Source organism: Cricetulus griseus, unplaced genomic scaffold (assembly GCF_003668045.3).
Source record: "Cricetulus griseus strain 17A/GY unplaced genomic scaffold, alternate assembly CriGri-PICRH-1.0 unplaced_scaffold_13, whole genome shotgun sequence".
Taxonomy (NCBI): domain Eukaryota; kingdom Metazoa; phylum Chordata; class Mammalia; order Rodentia; family Cricetidae; genus Cricetulus; species Cricetulus griseus.
This window is the reverse complement of record NW_023276842.1, coordinates 396503-407910: the sequence shown is the minus strand read 5'-3', so window position 1 is coordinate 407910 and position 11408 is coordinate 396503. Positions and strand designations below refer to the sequence as shown.

The 11408-nt window shown below is 41.8% G+C and overlaps 1 protein-coding gene across 1 annotated transcript; it reads right to left on the bottom strand.

Moving 5' to 3' along the window:
* Positions 1 to 3849: 3849 nt before the first annotated feature.
* LOC113838482 (GRB2-associated-binding protein 2-like) lies at positions 3850 to 5448 on the bottom strand (the record flags this gene model as incomplete). The annotated part of the gene is made up of 1 exon (XM_035453709.1): positions 3850 to 5448. A coding segment is annotated over exon 1 (1584 nt), but the record flags the coding sequence as incomplete, so codon positions are not given.
* Between the last annotated feature and the right edge of the window lie 5960 nt (positions 5449 to 11408).

The window sequence follows — 11408 nt, the reverse complement described above, 5'->3', positions numbered from 1 at the left end:
ACGCCTAACACTGAAACCTTAACCTAACCTAACACTTACCCTACCCTTGAATCCTGAACCATAATCCTAACCGTAAATATAATCCTAACCATGAACCATAAAGCTAATGCAAAATCTAACCCTAACACTAACCCTAACCATAACCATAACACTAATCCCTAAACATGAACCCTGAATCCTAACCCTAACATTAACCCTATCTCCAACCCTAACACTAAACTTAGCCATAACCCTAAGCCTGAATCGCTAACCATAACCCAATTCTAACACTAACAGTAACCCCAAACCCTAAACCTAAATCTAACCCTAACCCTTCACCCTAACTCTAACCCTAAAACCTAACCCTAACACTAACCTTAAGGCTAAATCTGAACACTAAACTTAACACTAACACTAAACATGAACCCTAACTATAACCCTACCCCTGAACCCTGACACTTAAACCCCTGAACCCTGACACTTAAACCCCGAACTCTAACACTAACCCTTAATCTTAAACCCTAAACCTAACCCTAACCAAACCCTAAACAAATCCATGAACCATAAACCTAACAATCACCCTAACCCTAACCCTAACCATAACCATAACCCTAATATGAATGATAACAATAACACTAACTCTGAACACTTACCATGAACCCTCACCCCAACCCTAACACTAAACCAAACCCTAACTCCAAACATACCCCTAACCTAACACTAAACATGATCCTTAACCCTAAAACAAACCCTAAACCTAACCCTAACCCTATATCTAACCCTAACTCTAACACTAACTCTCAACCCTAACACCAACATTAAACCAATCTTTAACCCTAAACTGAAACCTAATCCTGAACCCTGAATTGTAACCCTAACTCTAACCCCAACCCTGAACTATAACCCTACCCCTGAACCTTATCCTAACCCTAACCCTATTCCTAATACAAACCCTAGTCCTTAATCCTAACTCTAAATAAGAACCCTAACCCTAACACTTACCCTGAACCCTACCCATAATCATAATATTTACCCTATCCCTTACCCTAACCCTGAACCCTGACTCTAACCCTAAACTTACCCCCTAAATCTTACCCTAACACTAACGCTGAACCGTAAACCTAAACTTAAGCCTAATACTGAAACTAAACCTGAACCATAAACCTAACCCTAAACATAATTCTGAACCCTAACCCTAAACCCTAAACTTAACCCTATCTCTAACCCTTACCTTGAAACACTAAACCTATCCCCTAACCAAACCTATGAACACTAACAATTAACCCTGAACCCTAACCCTAGCTATAGAAATGAAACTAATGCTGAACCCTAAACCTAACCATTAACCTAAACCTAACTAACCCTAACCTTGAAATGCTAACCGTTACACATAACCCTAAACCTGAACCCTAACCCTAAATCTGAAAACTAAACCTGACACTAATCCTGAACCATAACACTAACCCTAATCATAACATTAACCCTGAACCCAGAACCCTGAACAAGGAACCCTAACCCTAACCATGACCCCTTTACCCTACCCTAACCCTAAACATGAACCCTAACCTTAACCCTATCCCCTGGCCCTAACACTAACTCTAACCCTAACCAGAAACATAAGCCTATCCCTAACCCTAAAATAAACCCTGAACACTGAACCCTAACACTAACACTAACCATTACCCTAAGAGTAACCCTAACCCTGAATCCTACCCCTAAGCCTTACTCGGAACTCTACCCCTAACCCTAAACTTTACCCTCACCCTAACCCCAACCCTAAAACTAACCCTAACCTTACTAATAACCATAACCCTGAACGCTAACCCTAAACCTAACCTAACCCCTAACCCTAACCGTGAAACCTGACCCTAGACGGAAGCCTAACTCTGAATCCTAATCCTAACCCTAACACTAAACCTAAACCCGACTCTAACCATGAACCCTAACCCTAATCCTAAACCTAACCCTATCTCCTAAACATATACCTAACCCTAACTCTGAACACTGAACCCTAAAACTCTATCCCTACCCTAAGCATAACCATAACCATATGCATAAGCATAACCCTATCCCTAACCCTAATCTTAACCTCAAGGCTAATCCCTAATCCTAACCCTAACCCAACCCTACATTAAATACTATACCAAACCCTAATCTTAACAGTCAACCCTGAACCTTAAACATAAACATAATTCTGAAAACTAACCCTGAACCCTAACATTAACCCTTACACTACACCTAACCTTAAACCTTAAACCTTAAACCTTAAACCTTAAACCTTAACCTTAAACCTTAAACCTTACCCTATCTCTAAACCTAACCCTAATTCTAACCCTATTCCCTAAACTTAACCCTAACCCTGAACCCAAACCTATCCTTAACCCTAACACTGAAACCTAAACCTAACCCTAACCCTTACACTACCCATGAACCATGAATCATGAACCCTAAAGCCAACCCAAACCCTAATGTGGCTGCCTGCAACACACCTAATTCCAAGTATTGGGCGAAAGACTGGAGATTTGGATGAACCACAGGACGCCTAGTTGATTTTCTGAGAGAATGTCTCTCACCTTTATTGTGGAGCAGCCTTATATACAAACTTAACAAAAACCCTAGGTGAAAGGGTTCACAACAGGATATTGATGCTAGTGGGGTGAGGTCAGATAAACAGGAGGTACCTGTGTTATGCCAGAAAACAACTCATAGAGACCCTGTTGGGGCTGAGTCCTGACATCTCCCACTACTTTATCTATAACAAAACAGTTATCAAGTAAGAACTATAAGATTTTAACCATTCTGTCTTAGTGCATTACTATAACTATCTGTCTTCAACTCCATCAAAGACCATAGAAGGATAATACACAAACTCTAGAACTGACAGAGACATCTTGCTTTCTAGACAGTCACCCAAAGTGTCTTGGTAATGTTGGGGCATCCGTCTTTAGGCTACAGGCAACAATGTGTCTGGCAGACTTCTCAGTAAAGCAGGAAATATTAAACTGTTCACTTGCATTGGTAGTTTGTCAATAACCTTTTTTCTGTGTCCGGTAGAAAATCTGGGAGATTCTCCCATGAAGCAGGAACCATTTAGGACTGTCCATCTTTATTTTCCTGTGGGTCCTGCATGTCCAGTTTGTAAAACAACAGTCAAACATTTCAGCAGCTTCTTGCTGAAATGACTAGTCTTGCATGTAAAAGGCAAACTCTATAATGAGTTTTCAAACCCCATCTTCCTCTCAGATGTAATTGGTGTGCCAGTAGCAGTTGAGTCTCACTGTCAAGAAAAACCCTAAACCACTTAAATGCCATTTATTCCATAGGTCTTTAAAGGGTTTGAAGAATATCTATCTATATATCTAGAAAACCTAACTAATATCAACAAATGAAGATCCATTGCAATACAAAGTATCAACAAATGAGGATCCATTCCAATACAAAGTATTATTTCTATATCCTATTCCTTCTTTTTCCCTTAAAAAGTGATTGACTGTGACCATTACCATTTCGAAACAACCATATTTAAATGAAAACAAATATTTGGATCACCTGGGCCTCTGCTTTAGGGGGTCCTGCCCCATGAAACCACACCAGTCAGGATGGCATCCACAGCTCTTTATCCTCCATGGAAACAAAAGTAGAAATTCCCCTCCCAAGTAACCTGTACTTTAGCAACTGTTGCTCCTCCCCCAGCAATTAAATAACTCAAAGACAACACAATAGCATTCTTGTGTCAACAGTCACACATTTACAATCACACTTCTTACACCCGTGTGTGGACACACCATACATATAGAACATACATATATTTTTGAACAAAATTCACAAAGGAGAGGATGTGTTGGGGGATGGCCATCCTTACCATAGCTTGGCATCTTTGGAGGGTCTTGAGGACTGCCGTATCTTTGTCCATTCCTCTATTGTCTTTTGTAGGGCCTGAGTCTTTATTTTATCTATTTGGACATATTTCACTTTTTCATCTGATGTGACAGATGATGGGGATGGCTTATGATGAGGGCTCAGGGAGACTGGATGGAAGTCCAGCGTTATGTATTTCACATTGCCAGTATTCTTTTTTAAAGCTGGGTTGTTAGTGCCACTGGGTACAGGGGATGAACACATTGGGTTTTGCATTGGGACATAGTTCTCCTCTCTGTCTCTGGAGCCTGTGTTGGTCATGTTTTGTGTTGAGATGGAATGGCAGTACTGGGAGGACCAAGACTTGGTGACAGGTGACTTGAAAGGGAGCTCATTGATGACAGTGTTGTTTCTCAGGTCAAGGCGTGGTGGCTTTGCTTTTCGGCCAGGCTTGAGGTTGCGATTAATTGGGGGTGGCTGGATTTCCCTTTCTCCGCTGGAGACTCTATGAATAGGAAGGGCTGTGGATGGGTAGCCCAGTGGGTCAAAGTGATGGGGGACTGTGTTCATGGGGATGTAGGCACTGTGGGAATTGTCCCCTGTTTGTTCCAAAGCCAGCAGGGTAGAAGAACCTAGGTTTATGGGCATACAGTTGTCATCAGAGCTGCCGCTGTGTGATTTACCCATGATAGTCCTTTTTGGGGATTTAGCAGACCAGCAGACGGTTTCTATGCCTCGCATTGGGTACTTGTAGTCATTGGCTGGAGGTCTTTGTTGAGGGTTACCACACCAAGGTATCTTGGGGTGCTGTGGTGGGGGAGCTATGGCTGAGTCCACTAGGAGGTCTCCAAATTCCCGACAGAGGGTATTGCTGGGTACCTTGAAGGTGTACACATCCTCATTATCTGCCTCAGACACAGTGGGGCTCCCCTTAGTGTGGCTATGGGGGAGGTCAAAAGCATGGTCTTTGAATTGTCTGCTTGGCTTGGGAAGGCTATAGAAGCCATGGACTTGACCACTGACTCTGCTGATACAGTGTCTATCGCCCTGGGCAAGGTTTTGTGTGGCTGTGTCACTCTCCTGTCTGGTGCTCTGAGAGAAGGTGGCACTTCTGGCATTTTCTGTCCTTTGGCTTAGGCATTGGTGCAAGTTTTGATACTCCTGAGGTGCACTGGTGGACAAGGCAGGCTGGATGTGGCTTGACACAGTGGGCTGGCTAGAGTGTAAAAGGGGTGAGGACCTCCTTGTTTGGAGAAGGTGCTGACTGGAGCTGGTGAACTCAGCTGGAGTAGAGCGGAGACTATGATTAACTGAAGAAGAGTTTCTCAGGGTATCAGTGTTCCCTTTAGTCTGACTGAAGCCACAAATCTGGCAAATGTTCTGGACCCACCTATTCATGTCAGCCTCTGTCTCAGCCATCAGGTAGAAGGTGCGCTCATTGGTAATGATATCAAACACAAAACTCCTTTGGGGTTCTTTTTTGTTGAAGTTCAGGCCTACATCCAACTGCATACAGAAGTTTAGGTTGATGATCCGCAGGGGTTTCTTGGAGTGTTCATTCTTATAGTATTCTAGAACATCTGGGTCACCACTCATTTGACTTCTCTTCAGGATAAACCAGCGTTTCTTCCAAGCATACCGCCCCAATTTTTTCTCTAAAGGCAATTTCCCCAGCCAGCCAGTGCACACCACATTGTTGCCGGCTGACTGGAGCCTGCAGCAGGCTCTACTAGACAAGTGCATGGGCTTCTGGGTCAGCGGGTTGCTGATGCACAGGTCAGGGGAGAGGGATTCCTCAGAGGAGGATTTCCCATATTTCTTTAATAATTTTCTAAGCATTATTACTTAATCCAAAGTTAAAATGAGATCTTACCAGAACCTTGTCTCTTTAAACTTTCTCTGTATATTTTCTCTATTTTAATCCAACTCTCTTAGGAGTTTAGGCACCCTTACAGTACCTTTCAAATCCAACTCTCTCAGCACTTGAGGTACCCCTTTTCCAGTGCCTTTACAATCCAGCTCTCTTAGGAGTTGAGTTACCTATTTTCTAGTACTTTTCCACATCCAATTCTCTCAGGAGTTGAAGTACCTGTTTTCTAGTACCCTTTGCAATCCACCCTCACAACTCCTTCCTTGCTGGCCAGCCTTCTGAGGGTGATCTGTCAGGGTCCCCTTTCTTTCCCAACATCAGTGAAACCTCCACTTGTGGCTTTCTGAACCACAACTAAGTCCGAGTATTGGGTGAAAGCCTGGAGATTTGGATGAACAACAAGACAAAGGTTGATTTTCTGAGAGAATGTCTCTTACCTTTATTGTGGTGCAGCTTTATATATAAACTTACAAAAACCCCAGGTGAAAGGGTTCACCACAGGAGATTGATCTAGTGTGGTGAGGTCAGATAAACAGGAGGTACCTGTGGTTATGCTGGAAAACAACTCTTAGACACGCTACAGGGGCTGGGTCCCAACACACTAACCCTAAACCAACACTAACCATACCATGAACCCTAAGGATAACACTAACCCTAAACCTAACCCTGATCCCAGACTCCTACACCTAACCATAATTCTGAACCCTAACCATAAACCCTAACATTAACTCTTAGCTGAACCGTACCCCTAACACTACCCTTACTCTATCTCTAAATCTAACACTAACTCTAACCCTGAACCCTGAACCCTACCCCTAATTATAACAATAACCCTAATCATGAACCCTAACCCTAACCGCTAACACTAACCATAACTCTAACCATAAATATAAACATAACCATAATCTTCTACCCTGAACCCAAACCCTGAACTCTAACAATACCCCAACCCCTAACCCTAAATCTAACCCTATAGGTAACCTTAACCAGAACCACAACCCTAAACCCTAACACTAAACATAACCCTAAACCTAACCCTATACCAACCTGTAACCCTAAACCTAACCCTAGGCTTATTGCTAAAACCAACCCTAAGCCTAAACCATAACCCTAACCCTAACTTTAACTCTAACCCTAACCTCAAGAGTAACCCCGAAACCTAAACATAACCCTAATACTTACCCTACTCCTGAACCCTGAAACCTAACCCTAACCCTAACTGTGAGTATAACCCTAAACCTATTTGCGAGTATAACCCTAATCCCAATTCTAACCCTAACCCTAGTTTCTCCAAGTCAACATCCCATTTGTGTAACCTTACCTTTTAGCTTGACTTCTCTTCATGGCTGAGGTCTTTGAAGAGGTCACTGCAGAGGAAGGGTTCTGGGCACTGCCTTTGTCTTGCATCCATTTTTCCTCGTTTGGTCTTCTAGTTACATTCAAAAGTCAGATATTTCCCTCCTTCTCTGCATTGTCAAGGTTTCTATGAAGAAAACCAAATTCAAATTACAAAAGGGAACAAAATTGAAATGCACAGGCAGCAGCTCAAGACTCCCAATGAAGTCCGCAGCCTGACTTTATTTGGATTTTCAGGTGCAACAAATTGTACACTGGCTACTGCTGCACTTGCGTGCACATTTTTGGGGAAGACAGCACAGGTAAAGATCTGAACTGTGTGTTACCTGATCAAATGCACCTGAGCAGAGGACTGGGAAGAGAGGGGCATGAGGAAGGTGTAACAGGAGCGAAGACGATCTGTAGTCCATAAGGTTAAGATATCCTTATTCAGATAAACACCATCCAAAAGCAAGCCAGAGCGTGCCCAGGGGCAGCAAGCTGGGGAGGCCAGAGAGAAGGGACTCTTGTTTGCTGTCTCTTAAGAATTCCCTCCCATGTCTTCCTTGACCTTCCTGACCACGCCCTCATGCACGTGGCCAGGCACACCTGTGGCAGCTCCTAGGAGGCGGGGCTACAGTGTCTCCCTACAGGAATTGGAGGAGACAGCCAGAGGGCAAGGGAACAGAGGGAGGAGAGCAGCAAGGGAAGCCTAGGAGGAAAGCAGAGAGTCAGGAGAGGGGAGTAGGGGAAAAAGCAGGGGGAGAGGAGACAGGAGGAGGAGTGAAGAGTTAGTGCCACTTAGAGGTCAGGGAAGGGCAGGAAATTGAGAATAGGATACAGCAAATTATCCACAAAAAGGCATCAGTACTTATTAGTCCAACATACCAATGTCAAATGTCAGTCAGCCAGCCAATTAAGAGTTACCTGGCACAGCTAGATTCATCTTTCAAATTAGCTTAATGCTACAACTTACAAAAAGGGCTGCAGAACCCCCTAGGAACAGGAGCAGCTTGGTGGTGGGTAGAGGATCTCTCACCCTCTTTACTCATTGGATGCACCTGTGGTAAAGAACACAGGGCCTTGATTCTGACCAGAGTACTCGTCATCCCAGGAAGAAGAAGGGATAAAAAGCTGAATCCTCTCCCTTCTGCCCATAGGGACCCTGGCTGGTCAGCCTCCAGCCACATAAGTGTAGCCAAGGCCTTTCCCATATCCCAAAAGGGTGGAGGGCACCACCTAGTCTCCACAATAGATGCTGAGGCCTTGTCTTCAGTGAAGACCCCCTCTGTCACCTCAGCAGCATTCCAATGGAGAAAGTTGCAAACCTGCCACAAAGCTCTGTTACAAAAGACTTCAGAGGTGGAGTAGGAGCCTCGTCCTTAAAGATCCCCTTTCCTACAGTGACCAAGAAAACAAATAATCCTTTCAGGCACTACCCACCTACAATGGGGATATAGGTGTAATCCTGGGGACACCATTGCTTGGGTATTTAGTCCCCAAGAATAAACTGACAAAAATACAGAAAGATGGCAGCATAAGTATATATTGTGTTGCTCTTTTCTTAAATGACAATATAATAATAATTTGAATAGAATACTGTATTTTACTGATGTAATGTTTCTAGGCTTATTTGAGTACAAGTGAGCCGCCTCAGAAGGAAAAACGTCTGTGGTGTGTAAGTTTGGCAACCTGACCGTGATCACCATATGAATAGGGCTAAAAGAAAACACAGAAAGTTTTCTTCCAGAACCAACATAACTGTTACCCATTCTAATCCATAATCATGCAACACACACACACACACACACACACACACACACACACACACACACACACACACCAGACATGTTTTTTAAAAAAATAAATGTCTTTACAATATCTGGCATCTCTAGAAAATTCCTTTAGGAGGCAATGCTTCAATATGAGTTCCAAATGCAGAAAAACTGGATCATGAAGAATCAGGAATTGTAAAAACTAGGTACATATCCAGAATACAACAAACTATATTATGAGATACACAGTTGACTGTGTATTATTCTATTTGATTGTATCTCCACCAGAAAGATGTAAATGCTTCTTTGGATAGACACATGAAGTACTTTCTTATTTGCTGTACTATTAAGCATGTTAATATTAACATTGTTAAAACATGTCTACAAAGGAGCACACATCAGGGGTACATCATATTCCCTTGGTCTTGAACTCAGGAGGAAGAAACATGAGACTTAAGAGTTCAAAAGTAGGGCTGGAGAGATGGCTCAGAGGTTAAGAGTACTGACTGCTCTTCCTGAGGTCCTGAGTTCAATTCCCAGCAACAACAGAGTGTCTCACAAACATTTGTTAAAAGATCTGGTGCGTCTTCTGGTGTGCAGATATACATGGAAGCAGAATGTTGTATACATAATAAAAAAAATCTTAAAAAAAGAGTTCAAAAGTAGCCCTGACTAATTACTGACATCCAAACCTGGATGGAAAACAAACAATAACATCTGAAGGGAATTTGTGGAAATATAAAAAAATAAAACCGCTTCCCTTTCATGGGCACCTTAATGTGAAAGATGATGAACAGAGTCAAAGAAGGAATATATGAACCAGCAAATAAACTTCAGTAAGCATATTTGCCATAAATACAGGACACTGCAATACCTAATACAAAACTTTCCAAATAGAAACTGCAATACTCTGACCTCAACCATCATACTTGCATGAATATGCTAAACAATAAACTTGCTTTGAGGCTATAATGAAATAGATGAAACAGATATTTTCATTGAAACTGAAGTCAACTGGGATATGTAAAATCTTTACCATATTGTTTACATGAAGAAGATTTTTCTCGTTCCTCCTTACTTCCTAATGTCAAGATGACATATAAAGGTTTGAAATATCATAGGGCTAGAGACATGGCCAACCACTTAAAAGTTCATTCCCAGGACAAAGGTCAGGTTTTTGACAATTTCCCGTAATTCCTATTACAGAGGATCCACTGGTCTACAACATTGAGAAGGATAAAGACAGGAACAAACAGTTAAGACAAGTCCCTGACCAGAATCCAGGTGAGTTTTTTTGACAACATTTTGTAATTCCTGTTAGAAATAAATGCAGGAAGACTAAGGGGTAACCAATCTAATCACATGCACATATCTAAAGATAAACTGACATAACAAAATAAACATTAACAAAAATCATTAAGCATTTCCAATCATGACTATGTTTCTTTTGTAAGCATTCCTTCCTGAAACCCATATATTGAAGCATATAAAGGCTTACTTATAGTTTTTCAGTGTCATGAACTGCTTCATAGAACAGAAAGCCAGTGTGTAGGCTTGAAGTCAGAGGAATCAATACTTGTGAGTTGATGGTATCATTTGAGATGACTTAGGAAATGATGACCTGCTGGAGGAAATATGTCACTGGGGGTATGCTTTCATACTCTACATGAGCACACCGTTTCCAGTTCCCACTCTCTGGTTCGAGCTGCAGGTTGAGGATATGAGATCTTAGGATCCTGTTACAGCACAAACACCACCCAAAAGTGTAAAACATTACCACACTGACTACATTTATAATTTCTCTGCAGTATGATTTTTCCTCATAATTTCAAAAACTACAATGATGTGAAAAGACTTTACCACATTACTTTCACAGAGTTCCTCTCCAATATGTGTTCTTTTATGCATTGAAAAATTACTGTGACATGAAAAGCTTTACCACATTGACTACAGTCATAGTGTTTCTTTCCCTCTATTATGTGTTCTTTTATGTGTTTAGAGACTACTATCCTGCCAAAAGGCTTTACCACAGTGAGTACATTCATAAGGCTTCTCTCTAGTATGGGTTCTTTTATGAATTTACAGGACTATTGTGAAAAGGCTTTCCCACATTGATTTCATTCATAAGATTTATCTCCAGTGTTGGTTATTTTATACATTAGAAGACTTATATGCAAAAGCTTTCCCACCTTGGTTACAATCATAGGCTTTCTCTCCAGTGTGGTTTATTTTATGAATCTGGAGATGAGTCTGTTGTGAAATGGCTTTCCCACATTCAATGCATTCATAGGGTCTCTCTGCAGTGTGAGTTAGTTTATGCCTTAAAAGAAGACTATGACATGCAAAGGCTTTTCCACATTGATTACAGCCATAGGGTTTCTCTCTACTATGAGTTCTTTTATGCATTAGAAGATCACAGTGACATGTAAAGACTTTTCCACATTGATTAGTCATAGGGTTTCACTCCAGTTTATGTTCTTGTACGTGTCAGGAGACTACTGTCCTGTGAAGGTTTAACCACATTGATTATGTTTATAGGACTTCTCTGCAGTGTGGGTTCTTTGGTGAATTTGGAGAAGACTATTGTGAAA